The sequence below is a fragment of the Cyprinodon tularosa genome, unplaced genomic scaffold, assembly GCF_016077235.1.
Source record: "Cyprinodon tularosa strain WSP-4 unplaced genomic scaffold, ASM1607723v1 ctg413, whole genome shotgun sequence".
NCBI classification, from domain to species: domain Eukaryota; kingdom Metazoa; phylum Chordata; class Actinopteri; order Cyprinodontiformes; family Cyprinodontidae; genus Cyprinodon; species Cyprinodon tularosa.
The window spans coordinates 262,417-285,903 of NW_024039134.1; the positions used below are offsets into that span (position 1 = coordinate 262,417).

Genomic DNA, 23,487 nt, shown 5'->3' on the forward strand with positions numbered 1-23,487 from the left:
GAAATTCCCAACCTCACATTTTTCTGTTAATTTTTTTTAATCTACTGATTTTTCTATAGATCACAGGCTTTGCTTGAAAAGTATTGTTAGCAATTTTCAGGCCCAATCTGTCATGCACAGTCTTTATAAAACGCTCAAAGTCAGGATTCAAAACCAAGACCTTCTTGGTACCATCTTGGTAATGAAGTATATCCCTCTGCAGCCCTTGTTCATCACAGGAACTCTAATAAAAAATAAAAATCTCGTAATTGCACATGTGAAATTTAGGATTTTGCATTTGAATTAATGAATTGAACAACTATGTATTTAGAAAACTACTAATATTGAAGTGGCCATTAATAAAATTATTTGACACGATTCCAGATCAAATTTTACAATTAAGTTATTGGAATAATGTATTTATGACATTATTACAGTTTTTGATATTTTCAGTAATGTCTCGATCAGTTTACATATTCCATTTATCAGTAAAGATTTTTTTAAATAAAATATAACAGTTTTATAAATCCAAAGCTGTTTTTAAAGAATTATCCTTTTCAACTTTGACCAGTGCAGATATGGTATATTTTAAACAAAATATGAACAGATAAAAACAAGAGGTAAAAAATACATATCGAAATACAGGAAAAAATCCCATTATTTTTTAAACAAACTTCATTATGAATTCCAGCTATTGGCTGAAGATCGACCGAGTTCCCTTCCTTCCATTTTCACCATAAATGGAAAGTTGATGACAAAATCTGTAAAGTAATAGTTTCCCACAAGTGGACTCTTATATTTTTCAAAGTTTCTTATGATCACTTTCCGACCAAAACAACACAACACTGGTAAATGCTGAATTGAGTGCATTTAAAACAGCTTTGACAATTTTTTTCTAATAAAAATAAAAAATTAGTTAGTGAAAGACCTACTTAACATAACAGTGGAACCTGCTTGGTTTCTCCATAGGAGAACACACCCTGGAGTGAGAGCCTTATTGCACATCTTAGAAACAGCCATTTGCTTTATAAGAACTCCAGTTTAAATAAATTAAAAAAGAAAACAAAGAAAAATAGGTAACCTTATCATTACCCTTAACAATAAAGAGGAACAGTTATTTTCCAGATTCACCTATCAAAAGGAAATCAGAACCTAAATAAAGCTGGCTGTAGATCAGAAGGTAAGCTCTCTATTTTACTGCCAGCTGCTGGCCGTCCCTGAGAAACCTGAGCCTGAAGCTTCAAAGACCCAATCCTAGAATTCCCACATACCCCTGAGCGCTTCACCAGACCACCACACTAATACTGGAAAAGCAGACGAGAGGAGGAATAAACGGGGATGTTCTCCTATCATGGTTGGACTGGGCGTAAAACCAGGCTTCCATTTCTTATTTTTACTAATCTTTTGGGTAAAGTTTGCTGTTAGGAAATCGGCACCATATGAAAGCTTCAGAAGTTTTCCAAAAGAAGAACTTATTCCCCTCAACACAGCCTACAGAAAGGCGCTGGACAGCTACGCAGCAGGAAACTGGACCGAATCAATCTGGTACTTGGAGCTGAGTTTGCATTTGCACAGACATTTTAAGGAAAGTGTGAGGTATTGTGTGATCCGCTGCAACAGCAGCAGTCATGAGGAGCCGCTTTTCAACGCAGCAGCCTTGGATCTGGGGGCCCCTTTAAGCGTCCACTGGCACCTAATGAGAATGGCTTCCTGTCAAAAGAAATGCAGAGTGCATTTCCCAGTGCTGCAGCTGCCACCTCCCAGCAGGGAGATCCTGGAGGAGTTCAGAAGAAGATCTCCTTACAGATACCTGCACTTTGCCCTTTCCAAGGTGAGCGAGAGCTTTGTCTAAGCTACGGACTGAAAAATATTTGGATGCACTTCATTACTGAGAGAACTTATAGAAAAAGTAAACTGGTGTGAGTCCTGCAGCACAGCTGGCTGAAAGTTGGAAGCTTAAAGCTTTCAGGAGGACTCAATGTGAATGCTAGCAGAAAAATTACACCAAATCAACATTTTAGCACAGATTTAGGCTTTAAAATTATTTGACACATTTGCACAGAGGAGAACAGCTCCTGTTGTGCCATATGCCATGATCATGGTATGCCATTTCACATGGCAAGACACAGGTGTGACTTGCCACCCCCCTCTGTGTTGAGGACAGTAAAACCAAAGAACAAACAGGATTTCACTCTCTTTCCCATTAAGCTGCCTGGGGTCCACGTCGGAAGAGGCGGTAAAAATGGAGATCCAAGCAAAGAGCCCAGATCTCCAGAACAACCAAGGATAAGGGGAGGGTTGACTTTTCAGAAACTGCTATAAAACAGACTTTTTACAACACATTTCTCTTGAGTTTCAGACTGATATAACATTAGTGTTGATGTGTTACTCATTACATTTTGATTACCAAGTATGAACAGAAGTCATTTAATGGAATCTTCATGTCTATTCACTGCTACTTATTTCAAAGAGGGCAAATTTGACTAAAGGTTATTGGTTCTTGATTAAGCAAATCATTTAATAAAACATTATTTGGCAAAATAATGTTTTATTCACCTCATGAATTTGTATAGTGAATTGGTTTGAAAACATTCCAATCGCTCTAAATTAATAAAAATTTGATCACATCCCAAATTCTTCCAGATAAACTTTGATTTTCAAACACACAATCCATCTTAAACTGTAATATGGTTTTCTACCATGTTTCCCCTTCCTCTTTGCACATAATAGTTAAGTTTAGTTGAGTTTTACTAGTCTTAGTTGAGAGTGTTAAACTGGAATATGTTTGACTTGGAGCTGAATGATTTTTGTTAATCAACTCTTATATTTTGAATAGAAGTTGTGGTGAATCTATTCCATGTATGTTTTGAATTAACTGTTTGACCATGATTAGTGCTCGAATCACACAGCTAGTAGGGCGTGTGTTCATAAACAGCCGAATTAATATTTGGTTAAATAAGATATTTACCACCCCTACCGGGGAGGGCAATAGACATCTTAAAGTATCAAAAATCTAAATTCCCAGCTGGCTGGAAATTGAATATAACAGTTATTCACAACATAAATATGGTATCCAACCTGGATTGGCATTGAATACAATATACAGAAAATCAAAACATTCCTTATTCTTTTGCTTTAAACTCTTTAAACGACCGGGCTGGCAGGGGAAGCTAAATAAGTCTCCATTTCATTTTTACTCTGTGTAAAGACTCTGTGTCTCTAGCCTTAACATCAGCAGAGCTAATATCTGTGTCCAGCTGAACGACCTGCAGAGGGCTGTGCCGTGTGCCCACACCTTCCTCCAGAGAAACCCAGAGGACCAGGAGATGCTCCAGCTGATGGAGGAGTACAAGAACGAGTACGACCTCAGCGGCTTCCTCATCGACCATGAAGAACGACTTTATGAGGTGAAACAGTCCGACAGTAGCGCTTCTCAGTGATGTTATGGTAATTGTTTGGGTAAAGATTTTTTATAATTTTTATCTAAAGTATATCTCAAACAGAGACATACTTCAGATTCTTCTTAAATAGATAACTAAACTACAGCTTTTTTGGTCCTCACATGTGACCCATATGCCCTCTTTTCTAAATGAATCTCCTCAGTTTTGTGACTTGTTTGAACATAACCCACATTCTTTTAACTAATCCCTTAAGGTTTTTTCTTTTTTTCCCCCTAGCCTTCCTTTGTTAGTGCTGTGAAACTGCTCGACTCCGGCAACTACAACAGCAGCGTTAAACGCCTGGAGGAAGCATTGAGGCTCTACCTGCAGGAGTTTGACCTCTGTCAGGCAGAATGTGAGGGGATCAATCATTTTTCATCAGAAATGGACTTCTACGCTCTGTTAACAGGTAAGAATACAGAATTTAATGGTTTTTAATGTAAATAAGTTTCTTTTCACAAACATTACAAGCTAACTTTTCATAACAAGTGGGTTTTATTTTATTTTTATGGACTGAGAACAATTTGATAAAGCTGACAACAATCAACCTTTCATAGCTGTAAAATGGGTGTTTTTTGGACCACTGCCGTTCTGCCTATTTCAATCTGAAAAACTCACACAAAGAGAAAAGACAATTAGGAGAAATGTATTAATGCAATTACTTTGTCTTTTGTGCTCAGACCTTGGCAGGAAACATAGTGCTTAATTTTGATAGATATGCATGAACAGGAGCAAAGAATAGGGCTGTTTCCCCCCCAGGCCTGAAGCTGGTGGTGGAGTGGAGATAGATGATGTTGGTTAGTCTGTAGACTGCTGGTTAGGGAGACGGTATACTGAGCTTTATGGGGAGATCCAGTTGACTGCGTGAGCTGATACTAGAGCTTCACTCGGGGACCTGGAAGATGGAAGTCCAGCTTGGATAACATGATGAGCAAGCATGAGGCGACAGTGAAGAGGAAAAACTCCCCGTTGAGAAGAAACCTCTGGCAGAACCAGGCTCAACATGGCGGTCTTCTGCCGGACCGGTTAAGATGAGACAGGGAACTCAGCAAGAGTCCGGGAGGAATGACACTCTGATGAAGCTTTAGCTACGATGGTGGAGGAGCGGCTGGAGGTGGGTTGAAACAGTATCATCTGAATGAAGCCACTCAGCGTATCCGCCGTCTGCGCACAGGAGCAGACAGGTGCGTATAGGGGGCCTTTTAAGATAAACTTTGGATGCTGCTTGGCTTTCGTGGAGGTGTGGTTCAAAGCTGATTGGATGTGTCACAGGTGGATGTATGAAAAACAATGAGTTTCTTTAGTTGAACTTCTGCCCAAGCTCTATATATCAATAAAATAAACAGTGCCTTATCACCCTGGGTTCACACAGGGTATCATGAGTTATTTTCCTTGCATATAGTCAACCCCTGCCAGGTGTATTTTATATAGACCAGATGAACCAGACAGACGTGAAGAATAAAACCGATCTGGTACATTTCTAAATAGGATAGAGTGGGGCTGTCCATCTGCATTAATGGACCCTTTATGCATCCAGAGTGAATTGCTTCACAGGATAACATGTGAGAGATTAAAAGGAATACACAGAAAGTAGTCAGTGTAACCCAGGGTGAGAACGTTTCTGTCTTTGACCAGAACCCAGAATTTTGGTCAGTTTTGCAATCAGATGCAAAGTCAGTAATCCTACTATTAATGTTCAAATGAACAGTAAACTATGTTTACAAGGATATAAATATAAAACAAAGTAAAAAAAAAAAACAAGAACTAACCTACCTAAAGCTGTCTTTGCCTGATAAGATCAGTTATTTCTGTAAATACTATTTTTGTAACTATTGTATTTTACTTTTTCCCTTTAAAGAAGTTTACATCGACTCGTTGAAGTGCCAGATAAAGTGTGAGGAAAATCTGATGCCCAACGTTGGTGGTTACTATGTAGAGAACTTTGTGTCCACTATTTACCACTACCTCCAGTATGCTTATTACAAATGTAAGTTCAGCACAGGTTGAGCAAATAAGCTTTTCTACCTCAGATTCATGTTCTGTAGCCTGAACCCTAACTCTGTTATTCTCTGCACAGTGAATGACGGCCGTAGAGCCGTGCCATGTGCATATAGCTACTACCTGTTCCAGCCAGAAGACCCAGTAATGAAGGACAACCTGCTGTATTATAAGGCCTACAGTCAACAATGGGGTCTACAGTCGCATCACTTCACACCAAGAACAGTAAGAGGAACTTCCTCTAAAATAACAAACACAGAAACAGTTCAGAAAATATAACACAGAAAATCATAAGTAAAACAATTCTAACTTCTCCATTCCACTTATATTTAAAACAATTTAATTCAATATAATATGAATTAATAAAGTAGCTGGATTTTTGAAGTTGGAAAAAAAACACTTAAATAAGTTTAAGAAATAAAATATCCCTTTGAAGGGAAATAAAATGTTTAAAAGTTATTTAGACTCTTAATAGTTCTCCCTAAACTTTTATATCAGATTATTAACGATAAATTTCTATTTTTCCAAGGCTAGCTACAGGGACGGCAGTGAGTCATGTAAATATAATCTGTATTTTAACAGGAGGCTGTCAGATACTACAACAAGACCATCACTCAAAAACAGATGTTGACATTTATAGGGAAGTACTTGGAGATGAATGATGAGGTAAACCATTAAAAAATTGTTTATTAAAACATTTCCAAAACTCTAATCTCACCGTGTGCTTCAGTCGTCCATTTAACTATATGTGCTTTTTGTTATTTCTCCAAGGATTTCTGTGAACCAGAAGAAAATGCAGATATTTCCTCTGAGTCTCCTGATGCAGAGTTTGAAGGCGTGGGAGACTATGAGGAGTCCATCTTTGCAAGCTGGACGCAGATAAAAGGAAAAGGAGATGCAGGAGAGGCTGAAAACTGAAGAAGTGAGGAGTGGTCACAGTATTTCATCTTATTATGATCTTTTATTCTTCTTCAAGGGAATTTCAGAATATATTATTTTATTAGATACTACCTAATACGCAGTGACGTGCGGTGAGGTTCATAGCTGGTGAGGCACTGACGTCATCAGAATCAGATTTGCAAATAGATGCATAGATTGACAGCAGTTTACAGGTTATGTTTCACTTCTGCATCCTTACACATACAAACTGTAGCTCACAAAACACACATTTCCTTAAAAAACAAAACAAAATAAATGTTATTACTGTCTTACCTTTACTTATAAATGAATAGAAGTCCTCCTTATCTTCCTTCAGTTTTAAAAGTCTCTCTGTCTCAATGGAGATCACTGCCAGGGAAGAAAGCCTTCCTTGATCCGTCCTGTTCCTGCCTTATGTTTTCAGTCTCTTGAGCACCCCCTGCCATGAGGCAAGAGAACTGCCTGCCTCACCTCGAACTTGTTCTCTGCCGTTTATAATCGCTCATTACACGAAACACGTTACACAAACACAGTTGGTGACAAAAAGCTCTGTACATTATATACATAAGCCAAATTATTAGAAATAAGTTCACATATTACATTTGTTTAAACCATTTTATTGACGCCGTACAGCAACATGCTCTCTCCGCTTTGCAGCCAGCGCAGAGCCAGGGGTTGCGCAATCCAAGGTGAGGCAGAGCTCGCTGCTGCCTCACCGGCATCGCTTCCAAGCATTTGAATGGGAAAATAAGAAAATTCAGCGATTTTGAACAAATAAAAATCGAAATTGGTGAAGCTACATGAAAAATGAATATTTTTTAGTACAAACCACCGGATGAATATAACAATTTAAATTACTTTATGATTATATATTTTCTTTCTTTCCATGATGGCTGGTGAGGCACTGCCTCACCTGCCTCCCCTGACCGCACGTCACTGCTAATACGTGTACTTCAGCAACACACAATTTAAGCAGAAAGGAGTTTATTTTTGCTTTGCTTCCAATTACATAGACATTATTGTACTCGTTTGCTGATGTCTTTTCATTTTAAGTTCTATAAATAATTTTATCTCCAGCCCTGGGAAGATGGACGACATTTTGAACAGAAAAGAGGACAAAAGAGAAAGTAGAACACCTAAAAAAGTATTGAATAATATGATTTAGAAATAGGAAAATAAGTGCTTAGTTAAAGCATTATAATGTGGTCTTTTAATGTATTTAACATTTTGTATTTTTAGAGCTTCAACAATAAAAAGGGAAAAAAAATATCAGATTTTGTGACCTGCTGTTGCTTCTTTGTCTGTAGATCCAGACTGAAATGGGTTATTCTAGTTTTCTGCATATTAAAGACATGTTTGGAGGAAAAATTAGGTTAGAAATTAATGCAAGAAGAGCTTTGAAGAAAATGCAATATATTTTAAATATAATTTGAAACAAAAATTACTTAGTATTTTCTTTCCCCAACCACAAAGTAAAAGACAGCAGAAAATTATGACAAAGTATGGATGGTTAAACCAAAGCGACTTTAGTAAGAATATTGTTTTTTTTTTTTTTTGTCAGGAAGAACCAAAAAGTAAAATAAAAAAAAAAGGTAATAGGTCTTTAAATATAGTTTGGTTTAACCTGAGGATTCAGTCTTTTATTAATTCACACCTGCTATATAAATGAACTTATTGATTGGAAAACATCTACAATGTTACAGTAAGTAAATACTGTCATGAGAAAATCAACTTTAATCAACTCAAAGGAGACATAAAGGCCAGAAAACGTCCCTTAAACAAAATTTTTACCAACATTATTGCAACAAGGTTATCAGAGGGTTATTTTTAAATATTCTTTCCCTATCTGTTTTTATGGAATGATGTAACGTCACAAATAAAGCTTTAATATAATTTGAAATTTTGAATGAATTTAATCAATAAAATTTTATTTAAAACAAATTAACCAGTCAGTTCAAAATGGAAATACTTTGAGAGCCACTTTTTTTGTTGTTGTTGTTATGACCCAAATTCCCTACTTTTTGCTAAATGAGGACAGTATTGTGGTTCTTAAAAAAAATGGGTTCTGTAAATAAGGCATTTCAGTTTGTGCTATTCCGCTCTTTGATTCATCTTTCTGTATTTAAATGTTTTCCTATAAAGGAATTTATTACATTATTCTAACTAACTGAAAGGATAAAATAATACATTTCCCATTTTGATGAAGATTTTAATCTCTCTACATTTTTTTTCTTCCATTAGTAAAACAAATGAATTCTTTTTCAAAACAGTATCATGTCGAAGTTGTCCAAGACTTTAAACTCAGATAATCCTCATTAAAACAAAGCCACCAATAGTTGCTCAGCTAAAACTAGTGAAATGTGTTTTGTTTTATAGGATATCTAATTAGTAAAATATAAGAGTAATGAGACATTTTCCGGTTAGACAAACACCAAATACACCATCAAAATCAGGTATTCAGGTATTCTTTAATATAGTTAATTATGTGTTTGCATCGAAAGTCAGGAGAAAATGATGCCAACATCCACATCCATACTCAGGAAACAAATCATAACCTCATCTTTTCCTCAGTCATCATCCTGCCTTTAAATCAGAAGATACTCCTTTAATGCCACTGTAGGATGCTGGCAGTGTAGTTTGATCGTTCTTCTGGGGATCTATGCCGCTGCCCTGCTGAAACCTGTTAGAAGACAACACCTGATGAGGGATAACCGGAGGAGCCAGATGTGACACACTCCACAGCTCAGAAGGAAGTGATGTCACAGAAAAACAGCTTAGCTAATTTTACTGGTTTTCTACATAGTAACAGTTTAGATATTATGATCTAAACTAAATGTATTGCTTATGTGAAACTTTTGTATCACTTAACTTTATATTTTATATGCTTTTCGCAGTTTGGTTGCACAGCTGCATAAATTTACTGTGCCTTGCACAAGTTGTTTACATTTGGTCAGATTTAAACCACAAACTTCAATGCATTTTATCAGTTTATATATCAGATCAACATAAAGTGAAGTAATCGTGAAGTGGCACAGTTTTCTAATATTATTTATACATTTTAAAAAGTGACCCTGCAGGTATAACCTATCTGTGGATTGATGGATACCGTTTAGATTTAGACATATTCATGCGGTAGAGCCGAACAAAAGTTCCAATAGAGGATCTGTGGGAAGACTTAAATTATATTGCCAAAAGTATTCTTTAACTATTTAAATAATATAATTTAGTTGTTAAAAATATTTCCATGGCATGCAGACTCTTTCTACAAACCTTTGGCAAAGGTCTAGTAATTTTTAGCTTGGTGAATTCCAAAGAGGTACTGTGATGGAAATCTAGTCATGTTTGTCAACTGTCAGTGGTATCTTCAAGTGGAAGCGATTGCCATGTATAGACACGAGGTGGACAGAAGACACAAATGTTTGCAAAGACCTCAAAATTTCATGTATTCTTCAGATTGGCTCAAGAACTTTGCACATAAAGCTTCTTGGGAAAAGTTTTGATAACCCACCAGCTACATCCAAACCATACATCACTAAATGCAATTTAAAGGGCCATAAAGTGTGCCACTACTGAACGCTAGAGCAGTGGAGGTGTGTTCTCTGGAGCACTAAAAAAAAAAAAAAAAAAAAATGTAATCCAAGTAAGTACATTTTTCTTAAAATATAAATATTTTTTTCTTGAATTAAGCAGGTAAGTGAAGCACTTTGCTGATGGAATAAGACAATTTACATTTTAAATAAAAAAGATATTGCATTTCATTATTTCAAGTGCAAAAAAGTGTACAATCTAATGATCTTATCCAAGAGTAAAACGACTCATTCCGTTAGAAGATTGTCTTATTTACCTTCTTAAATTTAAGGGTAAATGCACTTATTTTAAGCAACTTGCACTTATTTCTAGATAGTTTTTGCAGTGATTTAGTAATTGTGCTTCTGCATCATTGAATTTTGTGGGAGCAGTTTGAACATGATCACTTCCTCTTCCAATAGGAAAAATGCATGTGCAGCAAGGTCATTAAATTAATGTGTGTAAAAAAATTGGCATCAGCCTGACTGTGCTGCATGGATTCCTGTCCTGACGATAACCAAACAAAACACCTTTGGGATGAATTAGAGCGGAGGCTGAGAGGCAGGCCTTCTCATCAAACATCAGCGTGTGACCTCCAAAAAAATGTCCGAAACTTCCCATAAACCCTCTCCTAGACCATATGACAGCGTTTCCTGAAGGGTTAAGCTTCCATAGCTGCACAGGGGAACCAATGACGTATTGAGCTCTGTAGATTAAGAATGAGAGGACGCTTAAGTTTACATGAGTCAAGGCAGGTGACAGAACCTGATTGAAATGAAACTTTGCCAAAGAAAAGTGAGCCAACTTCAAAGTTGGAAGAGATGTAACCCAAAACCCCACTTCAGCATCAAATGATCACTTTGTGTTGATCTTTCGCATAAAATCAGGTTTGCGGTTTAAAAAGGACAAAATGTAAAAACTGTATACAGGAGTTTCCAAGTCCCAGCAGGAGATTCCTGACCTGATGTGTCAGTTACACACCCTGCCGTTGTGTTTAAATCTCTCTGAGGCATATATGTAACATGACAGTCGTCAACTGTTTTATTTAGACCCTTTCTGACTATTTCCTCTGTTGGAGGCAGGAAGAAGAGTCTCTGTAAAAGACTTGTGCTTCCGTTCACAGTGGCAGTAAGTCACTGCTGTCTAATTTAGACTCTAAGCTATTTACAACAGCACCCATGTTTAGCATTTCTGTATGCATATGTAACGTCATAAGAAAAAGTTTGCGAAGCCTTCACAATAATTCCCTGTACTTTAATGTAAAAAGAAACAGCAGCATATTTACCATTCTGAGGAACATCCAAGTACTGGGATAGTTACCAAATAAAGATTATTAGCAAATCCTTTTTATTTATTTTTATTTTTTTGAGTACGGACACTAGTGGCTTGTTTTTCTGACAGTAGGCTGAGATTAAAGGGGGTATGTAAATATTTGATTTTGATGTAAGAAGTGCACTAAAGTTGAAAAAAGTGTGCAAAGATGTGGACATTTGCAAATTTACTGATTTAAATGTTTGTAACAGATAATTACTTGGGCTTTGGCTGTGACTAATAGCGACACAAAGATGGAGGTCGACCACTGAGATAATTTCTTTTACAAAAATCAGAAAGTTAAATATGGAGGGTTGGGGATAGGGTAATGAAGACCTCTGATCTAGAAACTCCACAAAGGCTAACAGGAGGGATCTAGAGGCTATATTTAGAAGAGGACGCTAATTCTAACTCGGTCTAATTCTGTAATAATTCATATTTTCTGTTACTCCAATAAACATGTTATCACTCCCTTTTTACAGCTTTCATAAGAAATGATATAGTAAAAGGAAAGTGCTACTTTGAGAGCTCAGTCAGTTATAAACAAATAAAAAATCCCCCAAACTAAGAAGCTCCTAAACCTTTTCCTATGTCTGAATATATGTACATATGTAAATATATAAGTTTGGATATGGATTATATATTTTACAGCAGGGAGAATACATTCAGTGCAGACATGTGCAATTTTCCGTCAGGCTGTTCCGATGTCTTTAAGAACTAGCTTCCTTTAAAAGGTCCTGTAGCACATATATCATATCAAGGCAGCATAAGAGCAGAAATTATGGCTATTATTGTGGAATGTACAGTTCTAATCTATGGCATGTCTGAGTGGACAAAATGCCAACTTTCAATTACAATAAATGATATTTGAACCACCTGTATTGCAGGTAAAGTCCCATCATAGAGAGGAGAAGGCTGCTCCAGGAACTCAGAGGTTTGTTTTAATTACTTAAAGGGGGGAAACATAAGAGTCGGATCTACAGTCTGTGTCCAGAACCATGAGGTTAAATAAGAAGAAAACAGGAAGCGATGCGGTCAACTGTAACGTAGAAATCAGCTCCCATACAAATCCAACGACTGCCGGCAAGAACATTGGGAAGATCCTTCTTCCTCCTGACTTCCCCATCATTCAGATGTTTTTTCTCCAGGCAGACTAAACTCAGCTGGAGTTAGAATCAACGGTCGGAGCAGGAGATAGGAAAAAAAATAAATAAAAAGACCCGATGGCTGAGGAAGAAGAAGACGGCTCTGTTCTCTTCCCTCAAAGGGGACAGGATAGAAGGAAGACAGGAAACACAATTCAGACTCCTGAAGATCTGGACATGATAGCAGGAAAAGAGGAGACAGAATAGAAAGGCAGATAAAAAGATTAAAACATATAGATAACTGTGTAAAACCATGATACTGATACTTATTATGGTGAGAGGAACAGGTTTAAAATAAGAACTTTTGAAATAAACCTGACAACATACTTTTCCTCATGTTTGGTTTCAATCTATAAACCCATAGAACCCAAAAAATAAGACACTTGTCTTTTGATCCTAGAAAATGAGCATATGAAAAAAATACCTGCCAAAAAAATCCAACATTTTTCTATTGCATTTAATTTAAATCTAATATTAACTCTAGTTCCCGCAACACAACAATATTTTTTATTTTTCAAAGGCAGTTTTGAAGCTTGAAGCATTTTTTGCCTGTGAAAACTCAAAAGCGATTTCCAAATCAAAATGGCAGAAATTTTGTAAGTTTTTAGTACAGTTGCTAAAAGTTGATTTTTATGTATGTATAAAAAGAACTTCAGCATGTGGAAACCATAAATCAAAACTTTTTGAAGCAATTTATACACAAGGGAGAGAACAAAATAAAGAGTGGGGTTTAAAAAGCATACAGTATGATGGACTTGAGGGGGGAAAAATCCAGGACATTTTATATAAACACAGCAAAAGTAAAGCATAAAAAAACCAACCACAAAATAATGTCACAGACAAAGCAGAGGATTAAACTATGACTTAAAAACAAGTTTCTGACTAAAAATAAATTAAACATTGAACAAATGAATTATTTCTTAGCTTTTTTTTAGCTGCTGGATCCAAACCGTAATAGCTTTATTATATATAAATAGAAGACAATATAGACAAAGTGTTTTATTAATGGAAAAAGTGGTGCAAAGGAAGATAAACCACAAGTCTCTTTAGAGATAAGGATATTTTGTAAATGATAATAAAGAATTAAACTAATACTGAACAGGAAAGTAAGGCCAGCGATGCTCTAGGACTGGGATTAGGATTAAATGCCTGATTCGTACCGTCCTTTCCTGATGTTCCTGGATCGATAGAGATGAAGGGGAGAGACAAAGCAGAAAAAAACTCCAGTGAGATCATCAACTTACGCATAAACCACACTAGAAAAAAATCTGCTGGTTTAAAAGTTTCAAGAGCAGAAAGAGGAGTCGGAAGCAGGTCCTGTCATTCAGCATCGCAGACTAAACTCTGCCACCATGGGTGTGTTTATCAGAGCATTTCTGAGATGATGATGGAAGATTATAAATGATAGTGCAGACATGCCAATGCAAAGCTGCTGCGAGGATAACAAGAAGCAGATTGTAAACAAAGCAGAAAGAAAACCAACAGAAGAAACAAAGACCATGTAAACATGGTTCTAAATCCAACTAAATCCTGCTGATTTGTTGTTAGAAGTTCGTTTACTACAGACTCACACATCTAATGGTCCTGCTTTAGAATAGGAGCAGCAGCTCTCCAAGGTGGAACGTGGTGCATAGATTTTTGTTAAAGATTTCAGGTTGAAAAACTTTTTTTTTTGCAAAGCACATTTCCTTAAATAAAGATATCTAAACTTCTATAAAAAAAAAAAAAAACATTAAAAACTGTGTCCATGCCACAAATACCATCTTTAGCAGCACCATATTTTAAAATAGCTGACCCTGGAACTATTTTCTTCCTAGGTAAACTCAAATGATTAAAATAATCATCAGAAACATTCTTCTGAGCATTAAACAGACCATCGTCTCATCCTAATTCCTCGCTTCAGTAGGATAAAAAACTTGGGAAAGAGAGGATTGTGGGAATGACGGGTGGAAAAGTGAGAACCTTAAAGCACTAAAATTAATTTAAAAAAATAAAAATTTTATTGAATATACGGCAAGTAATGCTATTAGCCATTTTAGAAAAAAAAAAGCTGGTCAAACTTTAGTTATTTGAAAACGAAAAGATAAATTCTGAAATCCAAAGATTTTGCCCTTTTTCTTCCTTAATCTATTATTAATAAAGAAACATTCAAAAGGAAAACAATCTCCACGTTAAGAAATCTGTTAATAAAAAAACTTTGCACCACATTTATTCCTACAAGGCAAGGCCGGTTTATCTATATATCACATTTCAGTAGCAAGACGATTCAAAGTGCTGTGCATATTAGGAATATGGAAACACAGATAAAGGTGCATTGCTAGATAATAAAAAAAAATATTAAAAGGAAGAAAGTTGGGACTACAAATTTAATGTTTAGGTCAAAGACCACCATAAAAATTACAATGTTAAACTCAACTTAAGTTTAACAGTTGTCTGGGAGTTTATTTATTATTTATTATTCCAGATTAGTGGAGCATAAGAACTAAAAGCTGCTTAGTTCTAATTGTTGGTACATAGAGTAGATTTTAGCCAGAAGATCTGGGAATTAGATTCACTGACAAGTATTTTGGTGATTAACTGAAGGATTTTAAATGATCAGAGATCGCTGGGAAGATGTGCTATACATCCTCCTAGTGAGGCTGCAATATTCTGAGTCAACTGCAGCTGTCTGATTTACTTTTAGGCAAACCTAAATCAAGTCCACTAAAGAACAACGCATGACTAGGTTTTTGAAGGTCCTGTTGAGGCATTTGTCCCTTAATCCTGGAGACGTTCTTTATCTGATAGAAGACTTTGTTACTGCCTTTATGTGTTTTTGAAGGTTCAGGTATGCATCCATTACTACTTTGGTTAGTGGTTAATTAACTGAAGCTGTGTGTTAACTTTTGAATACTCTTCCTTTGGTCTAAAATATGATTACTTCCATTTTGTTTTGAATATGCATTTGTTAATGCATTGATGGTCACTTGGTGACATTGTAATGTACAATGTAATGTAGTGTTTGTCATCAGCCACGCAAAGCCTAACAAGCCTCTAAATATTATTCATACAATAATAATAAAAAAGATTAATAAGTCATGTAACTGAACAAACATGTAGATTTACAAACTCATACTGTGGATACAGCTGCTTTTAAAAGCCCTTATGGTCTCAGTCAGGTTGGAGCAGACAGTAGATAGAAGGCGTGTCAGGCAGCAGCATGCTTGAAGGAGCACAACACACATGGAGGGGCAGAGACATGCACAGAGGCATGCCAGAGCTCTTACTTGAATCCCCAGCCAGTTCCCCCCAGGATTATTGCAGCTATCAGAATTGCACCGGCAACTGAACCTATTATGATATTGGTTCCACTCGGCCCTGTGGGAGCGAATTCAACGAGTGAGACTCAGAAAATAGACTGAGAATTATAAGTTTTATAACCTAAAAAGAAAAACACTTTAATTGTTCTCTTTTTAAATGTGTTTAACTAAATCTCACTTTGTTGGTCCAGCTACATTATGACCATTAAAAGGGCCCTGCAGCCGATAGTGAAAGGAGCTGAAATTAAGATTCGGCAATTTATTTTTTCCAGGACCTGCTTCATACAGTAGGCACTGTGGGAACTCTGTTTGTCAGGGAATGTCACACCCTCTCCACTAACTGCTTGAACTGCTGTAATCAAGCACAGCTTTTGGTTTTTAATTTATTCAGTCCTTTTCACACTGAACTGTCTTGTTTTGCTTTACAATTTGAGTCAAACTATGAACTTCTAAAATAAACAGTGGACTTGCCTTGGCAGAGGTTTGCTAATATCCTGTAGGAGGATCTGTGTGGTTACCTCTTTTTTCTAGGTCCTCTGCTGGGGTTGGAGAGGGACTCGGGTCGAACACGCTGCAGTCCTTTCCGGTGTATTCAGGATCACAGATACACTTCACCTCATTACTGCAGGTCTAAAAGGAAACAGGAGGAAATCAGCAGGTTTCTCAGTTTTAATCCTCTACTTAAAACATAATACAAAAAAATAAAAAAAAATTTAATGATCATAGGTAGATGATGACTTTTTAGGTCCCTTGGATTTTTTTCTGAACAATTTTTTTTTTTTACTTAAAAATTATGGTGATAGAATCAGTTGCATAGAGACAGAATCACAGTTTTGATCTGTTAAATGTTATTTTTAACCATGTGGAAAAAGACTATGCCTTATCCATTTTACTTCAATTATAATTTCTGTAATATTCCTGAATTTTAATGTATATTGACCAAAGAAACAACATTCCAGTGAATAACTTATTTAGCAACTAATATTTTTCGTTGCTTTTTTTTATTCAAGGGAAATGAAACTACATTTTTTAAATCAAAAATACAAATTTCCAAGTATAACAAAAAACTTTAAATGAACTAAATGAAGTGGAAATTTCCCTACACTTCTTTGCCCCCATGAAAACATGTGACCCCCCCCTTCTAGAGAATGCGGTCAGAACCGTCACTGCCAGACAACAGACAAGCTGTGTGCTTTGGTTGGTTTTGGTAAAGTCTAACTGGTGACCTAGGAACAATCATAACCAGAGGAGCTTTTTGGGAATTCGGACTGAAGTTCCATGGTAGTTAATCTCTGTGATGATTAGATTTAGCCATGAAAAGTCGAGCGGGGCAGGGTTTTTGTTCTGGGGATTAGGAGGGTGGACTCACCCCATGGTTGGAGCAGATGTGTGAGGTTGGGGAGCTTGGGCAGGAGCTGAGGTTGAAGGTGGGGACAGGAAGGCATCGGCGCTCCAAACACATCATGTTTGGCCCGCACGGCGTCCCGTCCTCCACGTAGCCTAGATCCAGACCATCATCCAGCACTGCATGACCCCCACTGGAACTCAAACAGTTTCAGTAAATCGACCAAATTAAGCATCCTTTTTGACCTTGAAACGTTTCCTTTCCTGGCTCACCTGCAGTCCAGGTATCTGCTTTGGTGATGGATTGTCAAACTGGTGAGCTTTCCCTGCAGTTCACCAAATCTGGGCCTTTCTGTTAGATTGGTGCAAAGCAGCAGCCCGCACAGAACATCTCTGCGTGACAGGAGTAGACAGCACTGAGATTTATAAAAAAAAAAAAAAAAAATGATGCTGAAGGTTTTGTAAGGATGATCTTACTGTTTGTTGCACGGCAGCCATCCCTGCCCTCCGGGGTTCGGTCCACAGTTCCCTTTCTCTGTTCCCTCCGAATTTAGCTTTTCATAACAAAATCTGTCAGCTGAGTCTGAGGAAAGATTAAAGTCATCAAAAACAAATTATCCAGCTCCTTACAAAAGTCAGGCTTTCTCACTTTAGAGAAACCAACCTTAAAGTATTTTATTAAGATCTAAGGTGACAGTCCAACAAAGTAGGAATTTCATCCAGCCCATTTGCCATGATATTCAAACCCAGTGAGATTAGCTGTGTAATTTAGTCTCAGTACATATAACACTGTGGAGTGTTTAAACACACGCCACAGCATTGTAATATGGCAAAATGTCAAGAGATTCAAGGGTTATGAATGTTTTTATTTTCAAAAAATTCTCTCATCAAGGAGATTTGAAGTTCCCCAAAGTACCATTAGGAGGCAGTGTGGCTTCAAAAACTTACTGAAGCCCCACAGACTTCTGCACTGGCCATCTCTAGTCTTACAGCGGCCACCATAACAGCGACCCTGACGGGAAGATTGGACACAACATTAAAAGAGAGATAAAGCACTTAGATGATGGCAAGAAGATAAATATAAACATGTTATTTCACCTGGCCCGCTTCACATGTGTACCCGTCCAGCTTGTGGACATTGTGAGGACACTGAAAGAGACAGCTCCATCAGATATGCCTTGAACTAAACATGCATTTCTGGATATCTTCCTAAGAAGCCTGGTAGATGTTGTTCTTCACCTGGCTGGAGTCTCCTGTGCAGGTCTCAGGAATGTCGCAGTCATTCACAGCACCACGGCACGTCACTCCTCTGAGCTCATACTGGAGGACAGATAAAAAGTAAATCACAATCCTCACCAGAACTTACAATATTAGTCTGAATATAATAACAGTTGCAATATTTATTATATGCAGAAAAGTTTCACGTCATTTCCTGGGCATCTGCAGAAAATCTCAGAAGTGGAAATGTTTAATAAGTCGGTAGGGCTCACCTTGCAGTCCCTGCAACAGAGCCCATTGCTGCACATGGCGTTGTGGGTCAGAGTGCACTTCTTACAGCAGTTGGCTCCACTTTGAGTACAGTCCTAAAGGCCAGAGAGAGCACAGTCATTTATACCAGGTGTAAAGAGACAGAGCAGGTAGAGCTCCAAGCGTCATGTTTCAAAGTGACAAAAGATTTTTTGTTTGAAATCCTGCTCCTCTTTATTTATGGAAATAGCAATAACATTGCTTTTTTTAAGATCCTGCAGTGGCACTGTATAAAAAGCTACTTAAATAAAAATAGCTGACAATTTTAATAAAATCCTAGTTTGCATCATTCAGGCTTCTCAGCAGACTAAATTGTGGGTTATTACCAAGTTATGTGCTAAATGTTAAAAAAAATAATACTTTAGCTTTCCAACCAGTTTTTTTATATAATTGCAGCATGTTTATTGGCACTCCTGGTGTGAAAAGCCTAAAAATACATATTTTTCATGTCAGTTTGCTCCGTAGATGCTCATACAGATTTCTTTAACAAATTTTCTACTATATGTAAGTAAAAAATAGCTAAAAATCGAAAGCTTTGCAACCTACCTGTAAAGGAGAACAAAATAAAATTAATTTGTTGCCTTGGAATAACAAGGACCTCACCAAGCCAGTTGTTCCCTATAATATCAACCTGTGCTGTAGAGAAGGTTAGTTCCTAACCCGACCACAAGGAGGTGTGCAAGGGGCAACCATACAGCAACCAACATACAACCTTTGCCAACAGGTGAGTGTCTCAGTCAGGGTCGTGGCTCTGTTCTCATCTTCTCCCTATTTCATTAGTTTTTAGCAGCATTTAGGTCTGCAGGCTGAAATGTTATTGGGACGGTTGGTTTTGCCACACAATAGATTATTGAACCATAATTTATTGTATGATCAAAAGCTTAAATATTTTCAGTTTCCTGGTTGAGGCCAGAAGAGTTTTAAATGCATTTTCTGATATGATAAAGAGTTCAGAGTAGCTACAGTCCTTCTGCAAGTAAAAAGACCAAATTCAGATTTTTTTCACTTAAAAAAAAAAATCCTAATCATGCCAGTTCTGTATGTTTTACTAAATCAAATCTGATAGTTATAAAGCGTCTGCGGTCTGAGCGGTTATGTTATAATCCATCCGACTCTCACGTTATCATCAAGGCTCTGACTATTCCTTCATAGATTCCTGTACAACACAGCAGACGCTGCTCCAAAGAAACACATTATAAATAGTTCTGCTCTGATGTGATGTGATCATAAGATCGTTGTCTCCCATTGTTCAACAACAGAGATCCCGGCTGTTATTAACTTCATTGACAGTGTGCTGCTGTGTGACATTATTTTTTCGCAAGCAGGTTTTATATTTAAGTAGAAATCTGCATGAACACGCAAAACAAATCTGAATTGAAATCCTTGTAGATCCCTGGACTGTGTGGAAGAACAAAAGACTCAGAGCATCACAGGTCTTCCACTGAACTTAAGGTGTTTTTCATACATATTAATCCCTTATTTGACATCAGACCCAGCTGGAGTGTTTGCTGTTTAAAAAAGTCAATCTGCATTTTAATGTCACCAAAGCTGACCATTGGATTTAAAATCCCAGAAGAGTTTAGCAAACTCCCATGTTTATGTTTGAGATGGTAGGACCGCAGAAGGTTTTTTTTCTAGTATTCTTGCAAAAACACTCTATGAGAATAGCTGACTTCCATCTGTTATTACTGAAACCCCCCAAGATGCCACACATGTGAATATTCTGTAGTATAAACTACAGTACAAAACATTTTTCTTGCATCTGTTTAATAATAATTACAAGGGGTAAAGAAGTATGGCACCAAGGGGTTTGTAAAAAGAAAGATTTATTTTCTTCATTTCTTCTCTTTCAGCATGAAATTATGCTTCTAGAATAAAGGATCATATAATTTTCACGTGGTTTAAGACACATTATTATCAGAGGTACCAATAAGGGTGCAGTATTAAAAATATAATTATACCTGATATGAAAGTATACCTACCACCAGTGATCCACAGTCACATTGCTCTCCCAGCTCCACATATCCGTTGCCACACTCTGGCGGGTCTAAAAGCTACAAAAGATAACAGATGAGTAAACTGCACCACATTGATAGCTGATAGGGCTGAAACTAATAATCAGATTAATCATAATTAATCGATTATTGAAATAATCATCAACTATTTTAGTAATCGTTAATCCTTAACTGGAGTATAGAGACTCTAAAACATGGCTTTAGCTGACAGAGCAACCCACTTAGAGCAGTAATTCTATAAACATTTTTCAAAAAGTATATAAAAATTTTGAATTAAGATTTAAAAAAAACAAACTTTTTTGTCTGTCAATACGCTCTATCCAGAAATTCTCACATGGAAAATTTTTTGTTTCACTTGATTTAATTCTTTAAAAATCTTCTTTAAGGAACCCTTTGCTATCAGATTATTAATCAATTAATTCAAAAAATAATGCACAGATTAATTCACATAAGCAGAACTAAAAGAGCCAGCTTCCTCTCACCTTTGTAGGCTTGTTAAACAGGCAGCTCCCCCCTCCTTGCTGGAGGAAGCGTAGGTACTGATCTATACTGCAGCGGGAGAACTTCCTTGGCAGGTAATAGCTGATGGAAGTAGATATAATAACGGCAGTTAACTTTTGTTGGGTAATATTCATAAGTAAAGCATCAAACAAAAAATTCAGTAATGCTTAAGTATTCATACCTTTTTCATTAGGAACGTTTTATGGTGTGACAATTACAAATTTTATTGAATTAAAAGGAATTTTACTTGATTGATCAACACAAAATAGAGCATAGCATCAATTTCTACTGTGAGACATGGAGGTGACAGCAGCATGCTGCGGGGAGGTTTTTCCTCTATGCTTGGGAAAAGGAAGCTTGCAGTTTCAATTTCAGCTTTCAGTCAGAAACAATCCTAGAAGAAAAACTGGTACCGTATATAGATTTGGGAAGATTTAAGACCAGGGTGCTAAACGTAAGCCAAACATCCCGACAGAATAATAAAACTGTTAAGACTGAAGCACAATCATGCTTTGTTTGTAAAACCAACACAAAGAAGATCACAACTTCTTTCCAAATCAGTTCCACTCTATTTTGATTTAGCCTATCAGGTAAAGCTTGTGTTTATAGCATGACAAAATGAGGCGTGAACATGTTTGCAAGACATAATGTAAATGTTTCTTACACATCTACATGTTAAATTGTTTATTATATTCCCCCAAATCTGTCATACCCTGTATCCTCCATGATGCAGCCCGACCAATCTGGACACCTGCAGCCTCCTGGAATAAACAAAACATTGCTGTGATTAAAAAGACATCATAATACAAAGCTAAAGCTTAACCTAGTGGAGCAGTAAAAGTAAAATGTCTCTAACCAATCCTATATAAGGAGTTTTATGACATTTCTGATTAAAATCATGTTACATCAAGAATAATGCATCTTTGAGACTCAAATTCCACTTAAAAGAGCAGGTTTTTAACGAAAAACCCATATTGCAAATGTTCTAACTGGTCAAGTTAAAACCAAAGTTAATAATATATAATTAAGCCTACTTTTATCATAGCTGCTTCTCTGGACATTTTGGTTCTGTTCAGGTTTTCAGTTTTGGGTTTTCAGTTTTGCTTTGACTTTGGTCAGTCTGTGTTTCTTACTCATTAGTTTCATTTCCCTTTTGTGTCATATTAGTCTTCCTAGCCCTATTGTATTTCCCTGGTTACTCTTTATTCCCCCCTAGTGCTCCTCTCCTTTCCCCTTAGCTCTCTTCTAGTCTCTTCTGTCCACACCTCCTCCCAATTAGCTAATTACTCCATTCATTGTTCTGTCTCACTATATATATTTCTCCTCTGCAGTAGTGATGATGCAATGAAGCCTCATGAGGCATTGAACCGTTTTGGGCAAATTGCTTCAACAATCCCAACAGTTCATGAAGCTTTGAAAATGTCACACCTACTGGCGGAGAACATAATTACAGTTAGTATAATAATATGTGATTTTTTGCTATTGTTTTTCCTGTTTTTAAGTTCTTTTGAAGTTGTTCATGGTGTGTATAATAAAGTATTTTGTAATTTTTTGTGTGTGTAGAATGTCTTAGAAGAGAACAATCTTTAAAGACACACATTTTCTGTCATCTTAGTGAAATAAGCTCAAGCCGACAGTGAAAGTTATTGTGCAAATTGGGCAATGATGAGCAAAATAAAAAGTGTCAGTCATATCTATTCAAAAATAATAGTTTTCCACAGTTTTTTGGTTTTAATCATGTCGGAAGTTATGTGTCAAACCAATCTTTTGGTTAAACCAGCCAATCTAATTTGGCTGTGTTTTTACCCAATCTATATTGGTAAAAAGGGCAAACCAATAAAAATTGGTCACATTGGCCAAAATAAGTATTATAGCAACTTTCAAAAGTTTAAACCAAATGTTGAACCAACAGCCATCGGACTGGAAGGCAAAGGTTTATAGCAGATGCCACTTGCAATAATAAGTCTTCCTCAGAAAGTGATACTTGTAAATACAAATAATACAACTGAAACTAGCAGCTTGCTGAGATTCTGAATTTTATATTTTTTTATCCAACCAAACTGACAAGTGGTAACTGAAAAATAGAGATTGCAAAATATGTTTTAAGCTGTCAGAATTTGAGGAGTTTTATCCAGAACTCCTCAATTAGAAAAGTTTTAGTTTCACCTGGTTTAGTTTCATAAAAAAAACTTCTTTAAGGAAATTTTTGCTAATCAATTATTAATCAATTATTTAAAAAAAATAATGGACGGATTAATTTATTTGCAAATAATTGCTAGTAGCAGCCCTAGTCTAAGTCATAAAGAGGGTTCACATTACACGCTATGTGGGTTTCAAACTTTTTCCCGGTCTAATTTTAAAGTGTTACGTGTCAATGAACAGTTACTGTAAATGTCCAAATGTTACTTTCTGTTGAAAAAATAATAAAAACAACAAGGTCATA

General features: G+C 36.6%; 2 protein-coding genes across 2 annotated transcripts in view; one reads left to right on the forward strand and one right to left on the reverse strand.

Moving 5' to 3' along the window:
* Positions 1 to 1,242: 1,242 nt before the first annotated feature.
* LOC119792220 (cartilage-associated protein-like) lies at positions 1,243 to 7,602 on the forward strand. The gene is made up of 8 exons (XM_038298752.1): positions 1,243 to 1,810; positions 3,237 to 3,386; positions 3,657 to 3,828; positions 5,278 to 5,406; positions 5,497 to 5,642; positions 6,000 to 6,083; positions 6,189 to 6,428; positions 7,275 to 7,602. The coding sequence occupies exons 1-7, from the start codon at positions 1,331 to 1,333 to the stop codon at positions 6,333 to 6,335; spliced, it is 1,308 nt and encodes a 435-aa protein (XP_038154680.1). The 5' UTR covers positions 1,243 to 1,330; the 3' UTR covers positions 6,336 to 6,428; positions 7,275 to 7,602.
* Positions 7,603 to 8,784: 1,182 nt separating this feature from the next.
* Positions 8,785 to 23,487, reverse strand: part of LOC119792218 (disintegrin and metalloproteinase domain-containing protein 11-like) — a 45,044-nt gene continuing 30,341 nt past the window's right edge. Inside the window, exons 14-27 of the mRNA XM_038298750.1 lie at positions 21,757 to 21,805; positions 21,026 to 21,125; positions 20,511 to 20,582; positions 18,492 to 18,584; positions 18,241 to 18,321; positions 18,100 to 18,150; positions 17,950 to 18,013; positions 17,479 to 17,584; positions 17,275 to 17,394; positions 17,027 to 17,195; positions 16,176 to 16,287; positions 15,625 to 15,715; positions 13,519 to 13,536; positions 8,785 to 12,529 (exon numbers count right to left, since the gene is read on the reverse strand). Coding sequence (XP_038154678.1) covers positions 12,514 to 12,529; positions 13,519 to 13,536; positions 15,625 to 15,715; positions 16,176 to 16,287; positions 17,027 to 17,195; positions 17,275 to 17,394; positions 17,479 to 17,584; positions 17,950 to 18,013; positions 18,100 to 18,150; positions 18,241 to 18,321; positions 18,492 to 18,584; positions 20,511 to 20,582; positions 21,026 to 21,125; positions 21,757 to 21,805 — 1,142 coding nt within the window. The 3' untranslated portion in view covers positions 8,785 to 12,513. The remainder of the gene's footprint in view (positions 12,530 to 13,518; positions 13,537 to 15,624; positions 15,716 to 16,175; positions 16,288 to 17,026; positions 17,196 to 17,274; positions 17,395 to 17,478; positions 17,585 to 17,949; positions 18,014 to 18,099; positions 18,151 to 18,240; positions 18,322 to 18,491; positions 18,585 to 20,510; positions 20,583 to 21,025; positions 21,126 to 21,756; positions 21,806 to 23,487) is intronic.